The following is a 25,725-nucleotide window of genomic DNA, read 5'->3' on the forward strand; positions in this document are numbered from 1 at the left end:
TTTATCGGAATAAATTGCAGTCCGGCCGGTCAATCGTTCGTGGAATTTCAACACCGTGGCGTAATTTGGCGCACGCGACCATCACTGCCAGCAGTTGGATGACGAACGATACGACAGGGTGTAGTCCGGAATGCCATAAACGTCTGACTGCCGAGAATTTTGAGTATTTTGACGATGGAATCCTTTTCGTTCATATTGCAGTGTTATCGTTCTTTCTTTTCTTCTTCTTTTTTTTTTTTTTAAAGTGAGAAAGAAACGTGAGAAAAAAGCTTGCTATGTAAAAAAAATTGTTCTGTGCAACGAGTGTTATGACCGAGGTTATGACATGTGATAAAGCACCTAGAAACTAGAGAAAAAGATATTTCCTTGATGATTATGTAATTTCTTAAAGAATTTGTACACAAAAAGATACAAGGATATGCTTCATATTTTTTGCATAATAATGTTCTGTCAATTATTTCGTTACATCTTGTATACTTATTATATACGTCACACTGACAATGAGAAAAAAATTGTTTAAAAAAAATATTAGTTGATTCAACTAAATGTAGCGGTCACAGACTGTCAAATATTTGTTAATTTAAACAAATAACACGTTTTTAAGTTTCAAGTGAAATAAATCATTTTTACATTATGATATATACATAAATAGCTATATGAGGTATAAATATATTATAATTTATTTCATATAATTTTTATGTTTCTTTTATATTTTTTGTGTACACAGTTTTTGTTTTATTTTTTTCAATGGAATTTCTTCTTCTCTTCTTTTGATCTTTTTTATTGGATAGTTAAGCAGGAAGCACGTGCTCTTGACGATTCAAATCGATGGACCGATTCGACGGGCATTACAATATAATAAGAATCAGATTAGCATTGAATGGAGCGAGTAATACGATGAATTGTCGAAAATGTCCTATAAGATTCCTATAAGTCTCACAATGTGCAAAACAACCTTTGTTTTTAAAAAAGTAAGAGATATAGAAAGCGTTATTTACATGGTAAATATATGTATGAATAAATATTACTTTAAATTTTAAGCGATGTCATTTTGAATTATATCTAAAAATTGTATCAATCGTTTAAAAAAAAGTAATCACTATGACTTCGATGCATAATATTAAATTACATATATTTTGAATATACATCATATATCGAATAGTATACAGATACAGATAAACAAATATTTTGTCAAGAGTGATATAGATCTATCTACGCTTTTAGAGCACCCTGTAGAGAAGACAATTATAGGCGCTATTGCATTAACTTGATGGACTACGTCGAGCCCACAGGGTATCAAGTTAGAGCCACCTTGCTGTCGCGCCCCCCTAATGCGCCGCATACGTCGCAAGATTTGGGGCGCAACACAACGATTATTGCTACCTTAATACAGGCGTGCTCGTATAATCGGTTAAAGCAGCGACCGGTGACCCTGTGCACAGTCGTAACAATAGTCCGAAGCGTCGACGTTGGACCACCCGCAGTTCGCCATTAAAGCTTCTGAAAAGAAGAGAAATAAAGACGAAGATATACACACACACATTTACATGTATATATCTACGTGCTAGTAGAGACCCACTGCGAGGTGGGACTAAGGGCCGAGAGTAAGGCGAAAGAAAGGTAGGAGGGAGAGCCAAGGACACCCGTTAGGGCCTTCGAAAATCGAAACGCAGGGTAAAGGCGAGTAGGGAATTAAGAAGGTGAACGCCGACGACGATGAAGACACGACGACGACGACGACGACGACGACGACTAGGTGTAATATGAAACTCCGTGGCGCCAAAGAGACCACTCCTAAGCCGCTGCACTAATAATATCCCCTATTGTGCTACCATTAGCCGCGTAACGTGCCTCCACGTTCCTTCTCTTTTCTCACACCTGCGCTCCTCTTTCTCGCTCTTTTTTCCACTCTTTCCTCTCATATCTCATCTCCTCTCTCCCATCTCTTTGCTCGTGTTTTACAGTGTGCCTTTACAACGCGTCTTGTGACGACATTATACACCGACTAACTGACGTCTGTTCGCGATAATGTCTTAGAGATGCCTGGTTAAACCCGCGGCCTCCTTTCATTTGCCTTTTAATCTCTCACGGGGTGATTAAGACGAAAGTAAAAGATGATTGAAAGATTTCTTTCAGAAACATTTATTCCGCTCGTATAAGCTTTTTAAAATTACAAATCACAAACTGTATGTTCAGGTTAAATATTATATTTATACGATCGTGACGACTCTTCTTGTGTCTTTTCAGTCTATCAGTGAAAATTGAGATGGATTGAACCTTTAAAGGGTTTCTACATACAGGCTTGCGATAATCTCTCTCAGCATGCAGAACATAATCTGTAGCATTAACCATAATGGATCTGTATTAGTTTCCTGAATCGCACGTGTCACGCGAGGATCGATATTGATCAATACCGTTGTTTCCTTTTTAATTTTAAAGTCGCGATAAAAAGGATAGCATGTCGATAACATGTTTACATTGTAGGAGAATTTACATATATGCGCGATGCAGCGACATACTAAATAAATTAGCGCTTATCATGCACTCTGCTCTTGCAGGGTAATCCGTACGGGCTGAAGGACGCGACGGGGATGGGCATGACGGCGGACATGGGTGCTGCTTGGGGCACGGCCGCCCTTCAACCTGCCGCCACGGGTTACTACCCTTACGATCCAACCCTGGCCGCCTACGGGTAAGTTTATCGCCAGGTTTCATGGTCTCTCGACTCCATTAGATTAAACTACCGTTGAAAGAGAGAAGGGGAGAGGAGAGAGAGACAGAGAGCGCCGAGCCATCTCTCCTCTTACCCCTGACCCGTTACCTCCGCGAGCCGCCATTAAAACAAGAGTCACGATCCCGTCGTACTTGCCACGTATGTTCCTCGTTGGAAACGTTTCCGCGCGACGACGGTTATCGTTATCGCGAATCCGTAATATCTCCCTCTTATAGTCGGGCACCTGGAGAAGCACACCGTTTGTGGTGTATGGACCGTTAAAATCACGCTAGTCGTATCGGCGAGATGAAGAGCCGTAATGTTATTCGTCGTCGCCACAGAAAACACATCTGGCGTGGAATAACTTTTATGTTAATATGATGTATGATATGTCGGATATATATGTAGATATCCAATTTAAACGGCCAGTTTTAATCTAGTTTCGAAGATAAATAGATATAGCACGTTTGCACAAGTTGATCGCGTGTAACAACATTAATACGATACAGCGTCCGATGTAATCATCATCGATCGACTTGACATTCGGCCAAAGTAGTTGCCGCGAGTTCCGAATTCTGTCGAACTCGAAGGGGGTTGAAGGTACCGGCGCTCGAGTTAGGCCAAACACGACGGACGGCTACAAAATGGCTGTAGGCAGCCGAGTGGGCGTATATAATGGAGGCTTCCAGGTTGGACGTGTGTACATACGTATACTGGCGTACACACGTACACATATATCGCCACATCGCGAGCATAGGGAGAGCAGTAGGTCTCTCTCCGTAGGAGAGCAAGTGAGTGAGTGAGTTTATTGATTGGCTTCCTCCCCGGGGTTGGCTCGCCCGTTCGCCAGGCCTCTCTCTGCTCTACTCACCACTCTACTCTCGTCTCCGTGTACTCTCTCGCTCTACCCTCTATCTTTCCCTTCCCGTGGCTCTAAATCCCTCTCTATCTATCCCTCTCTTCTTCTCACCCGTTTCTCCCTCGCGTACGTCTACTCCCTTTCGACTACTTCCTCGGCCACCTCCGTATCCTCCGAACGAGTCGGCTCCCACAGGTGCTTTACTTGCTTCGCTTAGCAACCCTCGTGGTCGCCTGGTGAACACACACACACACACACATACGTTCATGCTCGACGTTCAGGAATAGGCAAGCGCGCTGTGACTCACGCAACGGGAGGCTTCTCCCTCCCTCTTCCAGAGCCACCCTTTCGGATGGCTGTATAGTCTGCGTGCGCTCGGCGGCGGCAACGGCGGTGGCGGTGGCGGTGGCGGCGCCTACCAGAGAAACTCCGACGGTAGGCATTGTTTATCGTGGAATTCAGTGCCCTTACTGCCTCGCTCTCTCACCACCTCTCCTGGACAAGCCTCTATTAATTTACTTGCTTAATAATACGACGGCCGCTCTCTCGCTCGTTTCTCCCTCATCTCTGCCCTGGTCGCTCTCTTCCCTTAACGGGCCTCTACCATGAGCCTCGTCACTTTCGATGCCGTCAGACCGCTATTGTTTTACTGGCAGCGTTGAAAGTTGCAGACTACGTTGTATGACGACACAAGGAGGGGATGCTCCGCGCGAGGGTGTAAATTGAAGCAGCTCGACTGGGACGCTCCGACGCGAACGCTCTGATTACAGGAAATGAGAAATATGTCGTTACTGGTACGAAAGGGTTCCTTTGAGGACACTTTGAACAGGCACAAGTGTCTCTTTTTTCCTGTTGTCTTTATGTAAATTGATTGATTTCTCTGTTTTCCTTCGCTCGCGCCGTTGCACATTCCCGCGAATCTTACCACCCTATTATTCGTTATTGAATGATATAGTTGAATATGTCTGCTTACTCTTTGTGTATATTAAGACAACATATAGCAACATTTTAAATTGTTGTTAAATGAAAATTTAAATATCGAAATAATTATCGTATAGCTTTCAATAACAAAATGTTAATATAATATAAGAAAATATGTATAAAATTAAATTTCTTTTCTTTCATATTTAGATCGATAATTATACATAATGATGATAATTATATATATTTAGACCGATGTGTAACTAATCTTGTACATATTTAACGATGCTATAATTGCGCCGCAGCTCTTTTTGTCCATTAAAAAGACGCTATGTCAGCAAATACTGTGATACTATCTTAATTTTAACCCAATCGGGAGATACCGCTTTTTATTATCAGTGATCGCTTATAGACATTGGCTGTACCGGCATTATAGAAACGTGCGGCCTTTTTCTCTTTGATGATTATCTTTGATTTCCCGTAACCGGTTACTTATTTGTGTCTTTTCTATCGTCTGGAAATTCCTGAAACGGCATCTAATACTAAAAAAAATCACCTGATATATTGACGTACGGAGTACGTACGTGCACGTTTTACTGATCGGTAAAGTAAAAAAAAAATTCTGCCTAGATTCTCTTCACGCCGTCTTAAAAATAAAATATCGAGACTACTCGGATGTAGTACAGTTCAATAATTTCATTGATTATCGAAGTAATTGCTACACTCTTCGTGATTGCCTTGGAATAAAACGGCTGCGAAGTTGGTGATTAGAAATAGACAGCATATCGGTCTATTGTATGACATAGCGATTGCGCGAGTATAAGGGGCGGATCTTGTCGATAGCAGTACGGAGCAAACGCAGCCGTAAGCTATACACAATTGCACGGAAGAGAGGGTGCTTATATGTGTGTGTACGTATGAGAGAAAGAGAAAGATAGACAGACAGACAGAGAGAGAGAGAGAGAGAGAGAGAGATGCAGTAGGTTGGCTGGTTAGTCGGTAGGAAACGTTTGCACATCCGAACCCGGGCGTAACTATTGAAGCTACCTCTATATATACGCAGCTATACCAGACTGGAGGACGTAATTACGCGCGTTCTGCCAATATTGGTTAACCTTTCGAGGTTGACGCCACCATATGCAAAGCCTCTAATGAGTCGCTCGAGTGCTGCCAGTGTCTAGCATTACGCGCTTCTCTATACACCCTTTCGTATTGTTATTAACCCCCTTAGTGGAGGAATTTCTACCGTTTCGATCCCTATCGTTTCAACCTTCCTCTGAGCCTGTCGACAATTTCGTTTCACGTATATGATACGTTTCTCTTTGTCCTTTCACTCCCCGGAACGATACTTCTAAATTGACGTTACTCCTCCAATTCATGCAGAAATATGCGCGGCAATGCTATAACTGCGAGTTCATTTTGTTATTGCACGAATATCCATTTGCCGAATCCGATATCGCATAACGTCGACATTTGATTATCGGCCTTTTGACGAGTGATTAACTGACAATAAAAAAGATATCCGTTCCTATTTGTTTACTGTTAGTGTCAGATTAAAGATTTTTTAATCGCTGAAGGTATTTTTAAATAAGTCACTCAAAATGCCAGTTAGAATTAACGTTGAAATTCACACGAGGTACATTTGATATTTGTACGTTTATTGGTAAAATACATATTTAAAAAAAAAAAATAAAAAATATATATATACGTTTTGTTCTTCAAGGGCACGATTTTGCTTTAACATCGACAAAGAGACGATAAGAACGTGTCCGAGAATTTAATGATAGCAGATAGCGCCATTCACTCGCAATCTACTAGTCCGTGAGCTGTCACACTATAAGCATAATGCTTAGATCTTTATACATTCGGCTTTTACATTCCTTCAGAATATATAAACTCATATTTATATGAAAATTCAAAAACGCTTATTATGCATATCGACTTGTTTCGATTTCGATGCGTATCACGAAATCCGATCGCGACACTCGTGAAGAGGAATGTAACGTCCCTTCTTTCTTTTCTGTATTGAACATCCGCCGCTTGCACGATTTTAATTCACGGTAAAACTTGACATTTTCGAAATACCAATAGCTTCGTAACTCGAGTGCGCGAATAACGGTCGGTTTTCGCGAACCAATCGCGTTGAGACATGCTACAAGGAAGAGAGCAGATTGGACTGGTCATTGCACATTCGCCAAGTTTTTACCTTGCTCCCATTCGTCGTCGCATCTGCATCGTCGCAATATACAAGACGTGATCACATCCGAGCGATTCTCTCCCGGCACGCAACGGTACACTTAGTATGTAAATGCCGATGCGGACTCGTTGTGTATGTAGATAATTGCGTGGCGTAGCACCGGTACGGCTTGGAGTGTGGGAGGCAGTCGAAATTGCGCATATTAACGAAGGGGGGGGGGGGGCGAACTTTGATTATATCTGCAAGCTTGTATCGTCGTCCGCTGTCGATTCCTGACGAGTCTGCGATTCAAAACACGGACTGTTATACCTTCTTCCGCGAATTCGTTAACTTTCTCATTTTTAATGTTGTCCGATCACGTCAGAATGGATATGCAAAGTTAGAATTCCTTTAATAAGTTCTTCTTATTATTGTAAGTCCTTACTATAAATTCTTATTAAAGTAACTGTATGCAAAACCTGTGTTACGCAATACTTCTCGTAATGCTGATAATTTAGAAAATATTAGAGAACTTTCCCGGAGGAAGAACATAATCCGCAATAAAATCAACAATTTTCGTCCTTTCGCAAATACTGCCATATGGTCGCGACTACTTCAAGGGCGGACGCGGAAGCCTATCGAAATCGATAGGACTCCTTCGAGGACATGGCCGCTTTCTTGCGGTAGCAGCAGGGGAAAGGAGGAACACGGCCGAAGGAGAGCAAAGAAAGAAAGAAAAAAAAAAAGAAGTCGAGGAGAGGCTCGTTTTACTGGCGACGTATCCCGACGGCCGCCTTTCCCTTGTACGAGGGAGTTTAATAGAGGGTGAAACGTCCTCCACCTTCTTCGAGTCAGCCTCCTGCGGATTGCCGTTTCCATCCCCATCGACGCGGTCATCTCGGCAATCTCGGATGCGGATCGCAGTGGTAATCGGAGGGTGGTACAGGGAGTGGATTGCACAGTCTTGTGCTCGTTGAGTGAAAGCGAGAATCTAATAATTCGCCGTTCGTTCGATTTACCTCGATTTCCGCTTTTCTCTTTCTCTCTCTTCGACTGTCTCCACGTGTACCGAACGATTTCTTCAATCTGACCGCCGTCCGACGCGTACACTCGTCTAATTCGATTACATAAAATGGAAATAGATATCTGGCAATGAATTTATTTTTAACAGCGCCACAACGAAAATAAAGAATTCGCGGTTGATGATTATTTCCGTAAACAATATTGGAGCAAGTTGCCATAAATCGAATGTAATACAGGTCGATCGATGTTTGTTACGGTTTGTCAAGAGAATATTTGTTTAAATTATTTAGATACAGTTGTAAATTAATCCATTACTTCTCACACCTTTGGAAAATGCTCAGAAACCGCTCAGAATATTTCAAAAATTTATTGATTATCATAATATTGATCTTCTGATTGTCGTTCGTCACTAGATAGTCGATATCGATACTACGAAATTTTCATTTATCCCATCGGTGAGCAACAGCAGCAGGTATCTCGTCAGGATGTGTTCCGCTCGAGGCAAAACATTGTTACTAACCACTACCATCGCCGCTATCGCGAACCACTGTGCCTCTTCCATCGTTTCACAGCCGATGGATCGTCGATAGGTATTTTAGCCTGTAGTATATAACAGTATCCACCTATAACATACTCGCGCACCCGGGTTCTTCGTAAGGGAGACAGGGAGAAATGGGAGAGAGACGCGAGAGGAGTAGACGAGACTGAGCGAGCAAGTATGAGGGGGTGGGCAAGAGGGGATCGATCGAATCGCCATTACGGCGAGTGAGTGCCGGGGGTGCACGATGGAATCACGCCGCCGCTGGGGGTTTATTCCCCGTATATATTTGCCGGAGTATCACCCTCGACCCAGTAGGATGCCGGCCCCCCCCCCCACGGAGGGGTTTGATGTTCAGCAAGGCGGAGAGAAAGAGAAAGGGAGGGAGAGGTAGAGAAAGAGAGAAAGAGAAATAAAGAGAGAAAGGCATGGATCTAGAAAAGCCGAGGGCTCGTGCAGAGCACTTCGGACTTGCCAAAATCTGCAGGGAATTCACACCCTCGACACGATACCACTTCTCCAGTGGAGTGGCCTGTTTCGACAAATATGGAACAATAGTTACCTTCTGGCAGGCAAACGGCGAGCGTTGCTTAACGGCGATTACTCAATCGTTAATAATGCATTTGACGTTTATTGGCCGAACACAACTACAGTAATTCGATTATAATTTCGAAATTTCTCTCTCTCCACAAGAAACAGATACACGAGAAGAGAAAGATTTTATTGAAGTATTTAAAACTTTTGATAGAGCTGAAAATAATTTTGTTGAACCATAAAAATAATTGTGTAAAAACTCAAGCATGATAAACAATGCTGCAAAATATTCTAGCAACGAGTTTAAATGTCTTATATAAAATATTTCGATAATCTAACAAAATTATATTTAGCTCTGCATTTGGCTACATTTTTAAATACTTTAACAAAACTATTTTCTCCGTGTACATCGTAAATTGTAATCGACCTCTGTATATGTAAAAAAAAATGTAAATTATACATATCGATTAATTAGTAACTGGTAATAGGAAACTGAGAGATTCACGTGCAAATATTATCTACACTTTACTGAGTTCTTTGCATCTCGATTTTCCTCATTATTGCACTTCCTGTTTACAAGCCGCTGTTTATTCGAGTGTAACGCGATTTTTAAAGAATTTCAGGAGACGTCTCATTGTGAGCTAACTTTTTCGTTGTTTTTTTTTTTCAGATACGGCGCTGGGTACGACCTGGCAGCGCGGCGGAAGAATGCCACGAGGGAATCGACGGCAACCTTGAAGGCTTGGCTGAACGAACACAAGAAGAACCCGTATCCGACGAAAGGCGAGAAGATTATGCTGGCTATCATCACAAAAATGACGCTGACGCAAGTCTCCACTTGGTTTGCCAACGCGCGGAGACGTCTCAAAAAGGAGAACAAGATGACCTGGGAACCGAAGAACAAGACGGACGACGATGACGATGCGGTGCTTACCGATTCCGAGGATAATAAGGAAAAGGACGAGCTCGCGTCGGATAACAGAGGCGACCGGGTCGGTGAAGACGCGAGGCGGGGCATCGACGATACCGGTAAGCCTTTTTTCCTTTCCACGCATGATATCCGTTGTCCGACAGCGAGTCAGAATTCATTATTCAGTAAAACGCTGCCTGCAGATATGAGCCGTCACGTTTTCACGTTGCTATCTGCGAGAGCGATTTAGAAAATTGCTCGTAGTCGCGGGGCGTGCTGAAGTTAACACGCGAAATCTTAGTTTACGCCGCTAACAGGTCTACAAACTACGAAACAAAATGAAACGAGGGGCGTGCCTGCTAACGTCACTGCAAAAAAAATGTCGGGAGAGTAATAATAATATTCAAAACGGCTAGTCGGCAACGTTTGCTTCGAGAGACAGTCCGAGAGAGAGAGAGAAATTGCTGCGGTACAGAATAATATTCACGATAACCCGTCGTTGCTATCAGAGAATTTCTATCGTTAGAAACGTTTGATTATCAATATTGCGAGAAGTATCGTCAGCTAGAATTGTTTCTTGAAGGTAGGTCCACAACGCGTGCAAGGCGAGCCGATCTCTTTGACTTCGGAATGTCGATGGCGTGTTTCCTTCGCGTGACTAGTTTCTCTGATATCGAATACCCATCAGCTGGCGTTTCTCGTATTGCGCAAGTATGCATTTCGCTCACAATGAATCGGACTTACGACTTCACTCCGGGCGGTCAGCAGTTGTTTTTAAAGATTGCCTGAATTTTTTTTAGGGAATTTATGGTACCGTTCTTAGATACCTCTCTTGCAAATGTATCTTCACTCCATGCTTCGACCGAAAGATCGATGATATGGCTTTTAGTCTTGTTGCTCGCGTACCTGTCGTTCCTCGAGAGCTTCTGTGGGTCGCCCATCAACCGTAAATTTTTACGATCGACGATTCTGAAATACGTGGCTGCAAATTTCGGTTCGTTTCAGCACTCTATTCACCGACAAGCACGTCGCACGCGCTTATTAGGGGTCCAAATACCACGACTTGTTTTTCAAATAATGATCCGGTTATCAAAGATATTTGCATCCCGAGGTAGATTCACTCGCCGAGGCGAATTTCTTCGCGCAGCGAAGACCGGAAACAGCCAGTTAGGCATTTGCGGTGAAACGGAGCGCGCGGAGTGGGTTCTACATTGCGGGGGCGGACATAATGGTTCACATGTGGGTAAACACAGTGACGGGTTGCGGGTTGCCGCGCGAAGAGATTAATGGCTCTCGGTTTGGTCCCCCGGTGAATCGGGCCGACGCCGCGCCGTACCGGTATTGGTATTGGGCACCCCGGGCTGGACCGGGCTATTTGCCCGTGAGCTTGCCGCGAGCGTGTAGGTGTATGTACGATGCGCGAGAAGCACAGATCTGTGAGAGGAGCACGTAATTGTATGCGTGTGCTCGTGTAAGAGGGAGAGGGTGCGCCCGGTCTGAGTAGCCATCCGTAGAACCGTATCCACTCTGTGCTACGGAGTCCGTATACATATATACTATATGTACATATGTATATGTGTGTATATATATGTACATATATGTATATATATTGTGAATGTATATAGATACACACGAGAGAACGTTGGTTCGAGGTACGGTGATGTATCGGCGCCCGCGGCGAGACGAATGGTACGGACCCTCCTATGGCCACCATTACCCCACCGCACATTGGCCAATATCGGTTCTCTCTCTCTCTCTCTCTCTCTCTCTCTCTCTCTCTCTCTCTCTCTCTCTCTCTCGCTCGCTCGCCTTCTCCTTCGTCCTGTCGAATGCTCTCGTCGTTTCGGTCTCTCTCCCGATCCAGGACACCTAGATTCAGCTACGTCACGCGTCCTGCAATAGCTCGTAATTTCAAAAGACCGGCTCGAGTGGAGGAGAGCACTCTGACGATACACTGAGAAAAGCTGACGAGAACCAATGGGAAATTGATTCGTCGCCGGTTCTTCCGCGTGTGGTCGCGTGAAAGCACAGACGTTGGTGTTTCTTACGTCTAAAATTTTCGTGGTTCTCTTCTTCCTATATAAATAGCGAGAACATGTATCGACACTTCGGTATGTGAACGGATATACACATACATGTCTTCGCTCTGTGCCGGTGACCTTTAGAAATTCAAAGGGGAGCTTTTGGCGCGCTCATGAATTTCTACGCCGAGCCGCTGAGGAAGATAGGTCACACAAAGTGTCAGCCACCTATGCGACGAGGGTTGAAATATTCGTATTCAAGTAGAATATGTATTCAAACTCTCAGGCTTTTGGAATCCGACTATTGTTATATAAGTTACACGGGCAAGTTAAGTTTATCTTGTAAATCATCGAAATGTAAGAATCGAAAAAATATTATATGCTTGTAATTGGCGCGCGAGTAACGCTCTGGGTAAAGTCAAGCCCAATACAATTTAGTTATTCAATTTGAACACAGAATCCGCCCGCACGGCACTAAGATTACGAGATTAACGTCTGATAAAAGAGGGTCAAAAGTTAAAGAGCCACTTGTGGACTCGACGGTAGTATCTATTTAGTTGGCCCATAAGAGAGAAGTTCCCTTTATAAGGGGGTGCGTGCGCCCTAAACCGAAACTCTCTTTTTCTCACCTCTCTCTCTCTCTCTCTCTCTCTCTCTCTCTCTCTCTCTCTATCTCTCTCTCTCTTCTGTCTTTCTCTTCATTTCTCTCTATACGTCTCTCTTACGCTCAAGAGTGTAGCACGCCCTTCGTGCTTGGGAATTATCGCTTGACGACCCATCAAGTAAACCCTCTGCCGACACATTCGAACCTCTTAATGAAATTCTCACCCCTGACTGACTGCCTGGCTTGGCTCGGTGGCTGGCTGGCTGGCTGGCTGGCAGACGGTCGGGACGATCCATGGAGTGCCCCGAGAGACGACGGGACAGGGAGATCGGAGAAAAAGGAGATGGATACGGTTCATTCTCTCTCTTTCTATCTCTCGTTTATCCACTCACTCGCGCATCCTCCCCACTCATTGCCCCGAAGGGAAACTGAAATCTCTCGCGCCCCAAAGTGGTTGAAGGCTTCGCTCCCTTTTTTCACAGCATCCCTTACAGCTTAACTGTATAGAGGCGTAAGGGAAATATCCGTACTTTCCCGTCGCTCGACGACCCTCCACGACGATGGAATCCCGTTACGATGACTCGCGTTTTACGTCTCACTTTTGCGTATCGAATATTATAAACCATTAATGTCTATATTTCCACTTGTACGGAAAATCTTTGGCAAACGTTAGATAATTTTTCAATACACAATATCTTTTATTTATTTTAACAATTTACAAGGTTTTGTATTCTTTTTTGAACAAATCTATATATAATTTCCTCGATTTTTTTTCAGAACCAATGAGGCACGTGAAAGCGGAACTTTTACAACATGAAAAGGATCTCGACGATGAGGACGAATTAGATCTTGAGGACGACCGCCGACGGAGCGAGCATCCCTTTCATCATACGATGCAGCATCACCACCATCATCATCAAGGTTATGGCGGTGAGGATCATCTGAAAGAAGAGGGTATTAAATCGGACTGTAGTGGGGGTGGTGTACCGATCCCTGCAACGAAACCTAAAATCTGGTCCTTAGCGGACACGGCGGCGTGTAAAACGCCGCCACCACCGTCGCACCCTCACCATCAGCAGTATCACCATTTGCATCATCAGCAACATTACCCTCAACAACAACAGCAACATCACGTGCCTAATCAAGGGCATCATCATCATTCGCAACAACCATGGCTTGGTCCAGGAGGTGGCGCCGGTGGCGGTGGTGGCGGCGGTGGTGGAGGAAACTTGGGAAGTTCGTTCGCTCTACCGTCGTCGGCGGGGATGAGCCCGTCGGCAGCAGCAACGGCGCCCTATTCGGGTGCTGCTGCGAGATACGGCGGCTTCCTTTCGTCCTCGTCCGGTGGCCAACTCCATTACAATCCTAACTCATCGTCGGGCTCGAGCTCGAGTGCGTCCTCCTCGGCGGCGGCGGCGGCGGGGTTTCCAGAGGTTGGCACGGACACTCCACCTCAGACGCCGCCCAATATGAAGGTGGCCACGCCGAACGGAGTGATCCAAGCACCACCGGGCGGTTACTGTCCTGGTGGCAACACCGCTAGTGCCGCAACTAATAGCAATCCTAATATCCCCTACGGCGCGAATCATCCCGGTAGTGGTGGTTATCTGTCGACGAGTTCAGGATCGGCCAGCAACGCTTCATCCTTTAATTCTCGACTACAGAGCTCACCGCATAAGGACTTCTCGTCAGTTGGTCAGAATTCTATTCTCCACCAACATCAAACCACTGCCAGTTTGCCACCCACGGAAGCTACCACCGCATTTAAACCATTTTACAAAGGGTGAGTAGAAAAACGGTCTGACATTTAATTTTGTCGTTTAATATTGAATGGCGTTACTGAATTGTTTTACTTAAAAAACGTACGAATATTTTTCGGCACGTATATATATAACAAAAATATGTCATAAAAATTATACTCATAATAAATTCATAATAAAAAAAAAATGTATGAAAAAGGATTAAGAAAATACATGTTTTGTTCCAGTTCACAATCGATGGGTAGTGGTTTCGTCTCGCCAGTTTAAGAACCCGTACCAAGATCCAGAAAATAATAGTCGTCTTTCCCAAAGTAAGTGACAGTATTATATTATCGTCGTTTCTCGTTTTATGATTGTGATCGATACGCGTATGTGTGTGTCAAAAATTTTCTGCTGTAGAAGAATGGAGTTAAAATTCTTCTTCGGTCTGTAGTATATTATGGTCGCGTTAATATCACGCCGAGTGATGTTCGTAATTTACTTTCGACTGTAAAAGAAAGAAGCGTCGACGAGATGGGTAGCGAAGAAGGGGACGGGTGGAAGGGGGGGGGGGGGAGTTGTCCGAAGCAACGGTACATGACCGGCTTATCGGCACGAAAATCGATACAACGATTCTCGCTTGCGCGAACGACGCGAAAGGCGCGCAGGTCGAACTGGTGTTGCGCCAAACTCGCGCACTGTCGAGACACAGGAACAATCGATAAGAAATTAATATCCGGCGTGTCGATTGGTCGTTAAGTCGAGCGACCCGAGTTGAAATAATAATGGTATCGGACACACATTGAGTAGCGTGTGGGTAGTCCATGATGGTAGAGGCAACAACTGAGAAGAGAAAGAGAAAGAGAGAGACAGATAGAGAAATAGGGAGAAAGAGGCTATCGCCACCTCCTTGACAGTGACAAATGGACGGAGATTTCAATCAGTGAATGGAATCACCACTGGCTAACCGCGTCTTTCTCTTACCACACCAGTCAGCCGTAGGTTTTATGTGTGTATGCGCACGTGTGCCTGTGTATATCGTGCGTGCCCGAGTGTGTTGGAACACTACACTCGGACACACCTCAACCTGTCGCGTTGGTGACCGAACGGACGACTCCGGTCCAGTCTCGCATTTGGGTCTCACGAGCTCTCGCTCTCCTTACTAACGGGCTTAACCCTAAGATGGATACCTCAAAGCGTCGTGAGAGGAGCCAACGTATGGCCATAATAGTGCTGCCGTAAACTTTCCGTAAATTATGTGTGTCGCGTCAAATAAACGATTCACATACAAATTTATCGCACGTATAAATTCTACACAAATCATTGCATCGTTCAAAAGATCTATGAATAAAAAGCTGCTCCTCGGATGTTCTATCAAATTTCAATTCGAATCGTGCGTCGTGTAAACGATCGTAGAGGACGATGCGTTAGAATACGACTTGCGTATGTGAGACGATAAGTCAGGAAAGAGATAGAAAAGCGGTTGTCCGCGATAGTCGGCAAGCGATCGTTAAAGCGTCTTGGGGAAAGCCGGAGTCTGCGTCTTCTCATTCGCGGCATTCGTAGATAAAATGTGGGAAAGGGAAGGGAGGAAGAGTCGAAACGACTGTTCTCCCGTTTCCTTACAAACGATACGCGAGATTCATCTCCAGGGCTTACCCTCGCTTCATTCTCTTTCTCCATTCTTCTCGGTGAATCCTCCCGCGGTATCCGTAACGTCGCGATGCGAGTACGAGTCTTTGAACGTTATCTGATTCGACGGAATCGTAAAGGAGCCGAATCGCTCTCCTCGCGAAAATACATTTTCCATTTTCCCCGCGCCGCGCCGATTCGAGAGCAGTTCTACTAAAGCGGCCCTCTTCCGAGTCTTTCCGCCACCTGTATCCGATGGCAATGAGAATCTACTCGACAGGATCGATATTATTGCGTGGAAAGTGCGCATCAGCCTTTAACCGTACAGTCGAGAGACGTAGATAATCTTGAATTTTTTATTTTACTGATATCCATTTCAATGTATATTAACCTTAATCTCAGTTTAATTTATTCTTTTCTAATTCTTAAATTAGAAAAAGATAAAAAGTAAGTTAAATCAAGATCAAAATTAATTTACATAGAAATAGACACGAGAGAAAAATATTTTATGACTATATTTGTATGCATATAATGTATATATACTAAATTTTCTATAGTTACTAGTGCTACAACGTTAGTAATAATAATTGTAATAATAATTGTAATTTATAGTTCTACTAAGAATAAGTATATAATTACATAGCACTGAAAATTAAAATTAACTAAAAATTATATGTATACATGTTTTTCTCTTAGTGTGTAATATATGTCTAAATAACAAGTTCTCCTCTTATCGAACCTAAAAACTTTACTTTTATAATACTTTTTTCTATTGTAGAAATAATGAACGGTCCCCGTATATCAAAACGTATATCAAAAATAATATCATATGTTTTCACAGGACCGTTAATTATTTCCGTAATGAAAAAAAGTAGATCTAATAAACGCAAAGATTGTAGGATACTCGATAAGAGGAGACGAACTGCAAGAAAAATTATCTCAGCATATCATTCGTCGCCTCGTTTCACAAAAAGACTACGAAGACTCGAGAGAATCGCCAGCCAGGGCGACGCTGCCACGTATCGGAGAACGTTCGTCGTTGTTGTCTTTGTAGGATGCCACGACGCGACGTGAACGCGAGTAGAAAGGCGAACGGCGAACGGGGGAACGGGGGTGGTGGATAAAGGGGGAAGAGGAAGGGGATCGTCTTTTCGGATGGAACCGGGTGTTAGCCGGTGCTCTCTTATCTCGCGGCGATCTGATCCTAATTTATAGCCGCGTTCCAAATAAACTAGTTTTCGCTGTCGTCACCTCGCATCCTCCCTTCCTCCGTTCCCCGCGCGCGTATATATACCGAACGCGTCGGTGCGTTCGCATCTCGGATGCGCTTATAATGCTACCCCTCTCCTCTTTCGGTTCTCTCGGGGACCGGCACCCGCTCCGGTGCGGACCATCCTCGATCTCTACCTCCTCCCTCCTTCCTGTCGCCCACAAACAGACAGGTACGAAGAAGGAAGAGAAAGAGAGAACGTGTGTGTGTGTGTGTGTGTGTGTGTGCGTGTGCGAGTCGTTCAGGTCGCGCAAGGCAGCGCCTTTTGTAGCACCTACCACCAGGTAGAGCCCATCTCTTCTTTCGTTCTCTTTCCGATCGCATCCGAAAAGAGGCGATCGGAGGGTGAAGCAGAGACCAACACGAGAAGAGACAGCCTCCGTGCAGAAGTAAAATCCTTTGGTGATGCCTGTGCCCTATAATTGCCAATTAGCGCGAGGATGTTTAATCGCCATTAGGACGATGGTGTACCAAATGATCGAGAATCGGACTAAGCCCTTCCTCCTTGGGTGGACCCGCGTCTAACTATCGTCGTTTTTTAGCTAGCGATATTTACACGATCTCACGGCATCTGCATAAAATTCGCGACCACCATGCACCCATGGTCTGCCCCGGAGGCGCGAAAGGATAGGCGATCTTTTTAAAGGCTTCGAGATTCCGGATGGGGGAATTCAGGTGTCTCCTTAATAAATCCTCGGACACGTCGTCGCGCATCCCCCTTCTCTCCCTCTCTCGCTCACTCTTTCTCTTGAAGGTAAAAGCCTATGTGTTGCCGCGATGCTTCTTTGAGAAACATGCGCGTTTCTGGAATTCCCGTACGACCTCGAAGGTTTCATCAGAGGCGATACGCTCGCCGTAGTATACCGCGTCCTTCTTTGTCCTCGACCTCCATTTTGCGAGACGCAACACACGTTTCGAGCGGTTTATCGCACGTACGGTCGTCTAACGTGAGATCTTCAGGGCCGAGGTGAAGACGATAGCGAAAACGGATTTATGTTTCTAGGTGCGCGCGCTAGATGGTTTCGTTGCTACCTGGGTAAGATCGTGGAGAGAGATCGCCAGGAGCACGCACCGCCACCTTTTTCGTCCCTGACGTGGCGAGGCGTCGCTATCATTCACGTGATTTCGTGACTCGACCACTCGACTGACCGACGCGGATGCAAATGTTATTGATTGGGAATAAAAACGCAGACCGCAGTCGCATGGCGCGCTCCTATGCGCTCCGTCTGCCCCTCTGAATATAAATCGACACGTTAATTCTAAAACCGGACAGATATACAGGCGGGAGAGATTCTATCTCGACTTATTAAAAAAAATGACGCTCAACGTTGCTGCTCGCTTCGGTACGATGATCGTACTCGTATATGCCCGTAAAAGATCTGCGAACGAGACAGCTCGTTATCCTTACGCCCTTACGCATTACCGAGTAAACACTCCGTGCTCGTGTACAAACTCCAACGAGATTATTAATAAAGTTATAAAATAAACAGACTCACCCGCTTATCTCGAGCACGTTATAATTAAATCATTATGGAGGCGCATACACGCTGCTGAATTTCCAAGGAAATAATTCCTGTCGATATACGCGAGCGGAATGTTAACTCCTTTTATAAAAATGCGTAACGTAAGACGAGCTATCAGCGTGAGTTATTATTAAAATTCTCCGTAAACCGGTGCTTTCATTGAATTAATGATTGTTTGATGTTTATAATTTCATGCGCCGGGGCTGTCTTCTACATTATGCAAGGCTACCCGCGCGACCGGCCACATGAGACCAGCGCAATAATTACACGATAGCGCATTGCTATTAGTGGAGCGTTCGCTGTCCCGCGATATCCGGTAACGGAGAATTCGAGCAATGAAATTCACATTATCGCATTCACCTGCGCGACCGTTCAATTTCGTCGTTTCCTCCTCGGGGTATCGTTCTAAGCGCGCAATATCGCGGGTGTCGATCGACACGAGATCTCCGCGCTATCTTTCCCTCGACTATAGTTAAATTACGACGTCACGTTGAACGATCCTTTTTCGTAATCGACGATCCCTCAATCGCGATTGTATAAATAAATTATAATACCATTTCTACAGTGTAAGTGGATGCGCACGAAAGGAAATTCATTGTCGTAAGATTTGAATCTGCTACGTCAATGATCGTTCAAATGTGAATTTATCACGGATATGTCAAGATATTATTTAAAAGAAACGCACAACTGCAGTTAATTCGCGATGTTTATAAATTATAGATGAATAGCCTGAAAGATTTAGCGTTTATATAGGTACTATTTAAATACTTGACGGTTTTATCGTGAAATAAAACGTTTCACAACTTTTGGCCCGTTCAAGATAATGGGAATGAATAAACAGGTTTTCTATAGAACGTCAATCATCGAGACATCAACGAGTATAAGCAGCTTTGCGCTTGTAAAAAGAAAAGGCACTTGGATTGCGGCATTGGCTTATTTCAAATTAATGACATATGAATGGAATTCTATTATCTCCTCTGTCTATCGCCTGAGATTCAGTTCTTACGAAAAACAGTGTCTTACCTAATAAGGATATATTATACGTATTTTTTTAAAAGAAAATGAAAACATTACGAAAAAAATACAGATTTCATCTATGGATTATATTTTAAATTTAAGTAATATAAAAAGTTTGACGGCGATTTAAAATCTAGGATATCGATCATGTAACTTTTCCTGTAGAGCGGAAATGTGAAAAATGAAAATACAATACATATGTATGTACATGTAAAAAATTTTCACTTTTCACGATTTCGCTCCAGGGAAAAAGTTACATGATTAACCTCTTAGATCAAAAACTGTTTCAATATAAAAAGACTTGTTTAAAAAATAATTACGATAAAATAAAAAAAGTTTTATTAGAACTATACAATTGTATTGTTAAATGTAATATATTGAGGTTATATTGAACTGTTGTACTTTCGTTTTTATACGAAAAGTGTAAATTTCCAATTCCAGTTTACAGATAGATTTTACTATACATCCTTAATGTCAATTCGACACACCGAGGCAAAATAATCTTTTCAGTTATCGATTGCGGATCCCAAATTGCAATCGCACAGTTTTTCTCTCTCCTTCACTTTATCAAATTAAAGCTGTCAAGGTTACCTGGAATTGATAGCGATAAACGTCGGTAGACATTTTTATCGCGCATATAGATCGTTCCAAGTTCCATTACACAATTTATACAATAGAAACGGAAGCGGGGACGCGCGGCGCGGCCGCGACCGCGACCGCGGCGCATAATGATAATCACAAATATTTATTGCCCAGCGAAAAGAGACAGCGGCGATGCCTCGTCGGTGGTAACCAGCATGCATGTAACATCCCAGATGTCACTGCGGAAACTTTCGAAACGACTTGCTGCATAATCGCGCGACATTTGTCATCCGGAGCGACGCGCGCGTCATTTCGTTCGCGGCCCGGCGAAGCGAACGAAGCGAACGAACGTGGAGCGCGATGAGAACAGAGACGAGGAGAATTGGGAGAAAGGGGGTACGCGACAGACGGGATAGACGGCCCGTGTAGCCGTTTTGAAATATTCGCCAAGCGTCGCCGCGATGGTGCCGGGGGCGTCAGTTCCGAAACGTCGGCCAAAATGGATATTGGCGTCCCGTTTATAATCGTGCACCACGGAAATCTCCCCGGCGGCCCTCCACCGCGCGTATCATCGCGTGTCGCCGTGTCCGCATAATTGTTCGGCGAAACACGATTAATTCGTACGTGTCGCTGTATCGCCATAGTACCGATCAACGTCGCTCCAGGAAACGTGACCTTACAGCGGAATCGATTATTACAGAAGTTTCGTAATAATTTCCACTTCTGTTTCTCTGTTAACTTTAAAATATAATATTTCGAAAAGAGATTTATGATTTTATTCTGTGTTTACTTCGATGCGCTCGTATTCATAGTTCATTAGAACTTTCGAAACCTTGGAGGAACTTTCTTTATTGACCCAAGAAAAATCTTTAACACATATTAATGTGTTCAAGGCAAGTGAAAGTAAAACACTTTTTCAAGAAAGTTTTAAAGGTCAATATATACTGATATGTATATATATATGTATAATTTAATAAAATGTAAACTTTGTTAAAAAACAATTTTAATAGAGTTTTTATTACATTTTATTGTTTGAGAAATCGTGACTAATTTTTTGTACATTTTTATATTACATATAACAGAATAACAATGTGTGATAAAAGCTATGTCGACATACCGATTTTGTGTATCTCGGATTAATCACCGAAAAAGAAATATTGCTTCTTTACTTAAAAAATTACACAACTATAAAAACGTAATTTTCGAGTTATTACCATGAATGAATTAAGTAAGCTACGCTATGAATTATTAAAAACGAACTATTGAATAATTTCATTAAAAAATCATAAGGTTTTTTAAAAGTAAAATAAAATAATGATAAAAATTCGATTATATTTAAAAATATTCTTTTGCAGACATTTAATTAGGCAATAATTTTTTGTCAAATTGAAATATAATTTTTCCTCTTTTTTGAGAAACTTCAATTTTTTAGTCGTATTTTAAATCGCATTTAATAAATCGTATTTTAAATAAAAGAACGATATAACAATCGAACATTAATTTGCTCGTATATTAGTCTCCATCAGTAGTTCCATTATTATAGTATGAAGTTCCATTAATGACAATTACGATTTCTACGGGCAATTTTTGATCGCGTTAACTTTATCAGTTTGGAAAGTAAAAATTGTTGGCCTGCAATTAACATAATTCTACATAAATCATCATGATTAAGTAAGAATTTCGTGCCTAGAAATTACGTTCTAATCTCCCAGAGAGTTAGGATTTACGAGGTATTGTTGTTATCAAAGTCCTTGTTACGTAACTCACGTGTCGTCCCAAATACGTCACGGAAAAGTAGTCAACAATTGTGGCAAACAATTACGGGCGTATAAATGTTCGTTTAGTGCCGAACGATACCGGCGGTAATGGCCGGGTGAGCAACGTGTTTTGCATAACGATCGCATTTTATCTCGCGGCACGTGTGGTTTGTCGTTTATTAACACTGACAATCGCTGTCATGGTATCGCGGGGCGAACGATTATCTGTTAAAGTCGCAAAAATGGCCTTGCGATACATAATGAGCAGGTTTCCTATAGCTGCCCCTTTTTTTTTTCCGCTCCTGACGTGGAATCTATATCTCCAGCATGTCGATCGTGACAGAGCAGCGGTGGAACGACGGGCATCGTCCACCGGCGTGAGATACGGTAATCGAGTATCGATAGACGCAAACGAGCGTGCGTACGCAGCGTCGATTCTACCGGCACGGATGTAAGCGCTCTAGTAATAGTACGTTTACGAGTTTACAAAGGCATCGACATTTTCATGGGTATCGCAGCTATTTAAACCGATTGTCTGCTCGTCGAACGGTTTGTAACGAGGAGTCACAATTGTCGCGCGTCTTATCAACGACTATACGCCAGGCCTCGAACACTGTAATTGCTCGCTTGATAATCTATAACTTTGTGCTAGTCTTTGTGACTTGTTATATGGAAATAAGAAGCCAAGATAATGTACGCATTTCGACATGCATTGTTTAAATGTGTGAAACACAACAAGTACTCGAACCAAACATTTGTACTGAAATAATATGCTGTTCTCGCACTAATGTCTGTTTCTACCAATGTACAATAGATTAACTTTAATCTTGGTTATTCAATTTACTCTTCATCTTTTTTTCATTCTTAGAATTAGAAAACAATGAAGAGTTAGTTAAATCAAGATAAAAATTAAACTATCATTGATAGAAACGAGCTTAATAGTGTTATACATCAATAATGCGTCCAACGAAAAAAGCAGCTTTGTAACCGCTGTAAAATTCTGTAACATATTGTACGATTGATTTATATGCCCGTTTCTACCGATATAGATTAACTTTAACCTCGATTCAATTCACTTTTCACCTTTTTTTTAGTTTTTGTAATTATTATAGAAAAACATGAAGAATAAATTAAACCGAGATTAAAGTGCGGCAATGAGCGTTATACATTTAAATTTAATGAGGAACCAAAAGCGATTAAATATCATGTTAAAGAATCTTACAACAGTTGCGAAACTGCTTTTTCTGCTGAACGCAGCCCTTCTCTCTGTTGCGCAGGAGAGAAGAAAGGAGAAACACGGCGGCGTCGATCTAAGACCATTTTCATTTTTCTGTTGCAGAATAAAGTGGCGCCATTGAGAGGGAGAGGTCCTACGAGGAAGTCTTGCGGCCGGACTGTAAATACGCGCTCCTGAGTGGTTTCGGGATTTATTAGCGTTATCTCGACTTCACGTCAGAGATGGAGGGAGAAAGAAGTGCGAAGAGTAAGAAGCGAGTAGAGGCAAGCAGGAAGGAAGGAAGGAAGGGAAGAGAGGAAGGTGGTCGACTCTTCGAGATACATAAATCGTTCCCCGACCTCTGGAAGGCGCGACTTGGAAAAGACGTATGAGAGGGTAGAAGAGCGATTGTGTGAAGCGGGAGTACGCGAGAGAGGAGGCGGCTTAGAGGAGATTTAGGAATTAGGAGAATTACGTCAAAGTGCCTGCTTACGCACGGCTACGTACGGCGAAGCGACACCGGGTAAGAAGAAAGTATGGGGGCCGCAGGATTTATACCCGACGCACTCTCCTCGGCACGTTGCAAGCAAGAGCCGCCATATTTTCGATTGGTACCATCGACCGCTAGCTGACGGCAAGAAGATGGGGCAGCGCGTGTTGCGTCCCCCCGATCGCTCAAGCAAACTCGAGTGAAAAGGAGAGTGAGAAGATTTGTTCAAGTTACCCAGGTCGAGTGGCCGAACACGAACTTTCCGCGATCGCCTTCGATGTTCGGATGTACCGCCGGTGTACATCGTCCTCACACCACGTACACTCACACACGCACCCCACACACGCACGTAATCGTGAGTCCTTCTTTTCCGTTTAGTCAATGTTTCATATTGCCGATCGTTCACAGCGACGTCGCGAGATTTCCGGAACAGCACTGCGCGTGAAGAGTTGTTGATTTTGTAAATAATGGACGCGCAGATGCCGATCACTTCGGGAATCCGTATTGATTTCGCACCGAGGATCGCGTACGTGTATACATATACAATACCTCCGATGGAAGGGGGCGAATCGTCTCTAAATATCCCGCAAATTGGCGGATGAACGATCCGCCCCTTCCGAGATCGCGAAGATACCAATCGCGAATTATATACGGGCAACGTGCAAGATAGCACTACTTCTTCGTTACGAAATAACGGGGTTTTTCTTAACGGTCGTCGCTCGAGATCGAATACACTTCGAGACCAAGTCGCGCGCGCGCGCGGTACGAATATCGAGAGGAAAAAAAGAGAGGAAAAACGAGCGTGAAGAGAAACACTCGATCTACCTGTTGTAGGTTTAAGATGAAAATAGGGGAAAAGAATCACAGATCGCGTAGCGCATTACAAAGCTACTATCTCGTTAAACTTACCACTAACTCCTTTAATTATCCGAATGAAATATTAACGTATACCCGATTACCCGCATATAGAGATGGAATGATAAATAGTATACACCTACGCATTACACATACACACGGTGACACGCAAGTAACTCTAGGCCGTAGATCTTAAGGCTGTACCTACTACATCACGAAATTTTATCGGGGTGACGCGTCTTAAGGATTTTACAGTGAAAAAGAGAGATCCTCGCCGCAGAATATACATCGCTATATTATAAGTATAAATAAATATATATGGGTAGAGTTTTCAGGCGCAATGCTTATACGCGCCTAACGATAACAGCGACGAGAGGAGATACGGTGAGAAATTGAATAATAAATCGTTAAGGATCAAATTCGTCCCTTTTCGCGCGACAACCGTGCACTCGCGCATCTCAGGTCAGGCCGGGACGTCGGAGACAAATTCGTATATACGTATTATACGTGTATCATTTTTCCCATTACGTGTTGCATTTGATTGTTGTCTAATGCTGTATTTTGTTAGATTTCTTGCAATTATCGATTTTTTTATGGACAATTTTAAGTTTGTTGGTAGGTATAGTCATTGTTAATCAGCATTATATTCTTAAGGAAGAGAATATTATGGTTTTACTTACAATTTTTACGCGAAAAACATCGCGAATACGTTGCAATAAAAATTATTAAAAAAAAAAAAAGAACAGAAATGCGGCGTGCACGGTGTTCGAAACAAAAAATTGTTGATATTTTTTTATATTATATGTATATCTCTCTCGCGCGGGTCGTCCCTCTTTTCGTGGAGCCGATCACGTTGGTGATGACAACCGAGGGACGCTAGTATCTTGCGCAAACCGCGAAAGAGTGTCAGGTCCTGTTTTGGAGGAGAAAAAAAAACAAAAAAGGAGAAGAGTCGACTATTATTTTGTACTTTGGCGTAAATGTAAACGGGAGCGCGCGCGCGCGAGTCATCGTCGGCGGTTGAGGGGGAGCATTGAATAGAACTTGTACATTGTTTTGTAAAGAATACATTTATTTATATCTGTGATAACGGGAGAGTTCAACGGGGAAAAGGAAAAGGAGGGAAAACGATAACATAAGGCGTTCGCGGTATCGGTATACTCTGACGAAGACGGTCGGTGCTCGTGCATTCGTTGACACGTATATCATAGTATAATTATATAGATATGGTAATGTTTTTTTGTAAATAATCAGAAAGTATAGAAAGATAGAGAGAGAGAGAGAGAGAGAGAGAGAGAGAGAGAGAGAGAGAGAGAGAGAGAGAGAGAGAGAGAAAAAGAAAAAG

General features: G+C 43.2%; 1 protein-coding gene across 1 annotated transcript in view; it reads left to right on the forward strand.

Moving 5' to 3' along the window:
- LOC108772809 (homeobox protein araucan) overlaps positions 1-23,616 on the forward strand; it is a 64,502-nt gene extending 40,886 nt beyond the window's left edge. Inside the window, exons 3-7 of the mRNA XM_018538437.1 lie at positions 2,559-2,692; positions 9,435-9,793; positions 13,077-14,082; positions 14,287-14,370; positions 23,159-23,616. Of these exons, the coding sequence (XP_018393939.1) occupies positions 2,559-2,692; positions 9,435-9,793; positions 13,077-14,082; positions 14,287-14,326 (1,539 nt within the window). The 3' untranslated portion in view covers positions 14,327-14,370; positions 23,159-23,616. The remainder of the gene's footprint in view (positions 1-2,558; positions 2,693-9,434; positions 9,794-13,076; positions 14,083-14,286; positions 14,371-23,158) is intronic.
- Positions 23,617-25,725: the final 2,109 nt, after the last annotated feature.

The sequence above is a fragment of the Cyphomyrmex costatus genome, unplaced genomic scaffold, assembly GCF_001594065.2.
Source record: "Cyphomyrmex costatus isolate MS0001 unplaced genomic scaffold, Ccosl1.0 scaffold193, whole genome shotgun sequence".
NCBI lineage: Eukaryota > Metazoa > Arthropoda > Insecta > Hymenoptera > Formicidae > Cyphomyrmex > Cyphomyrmex costatus.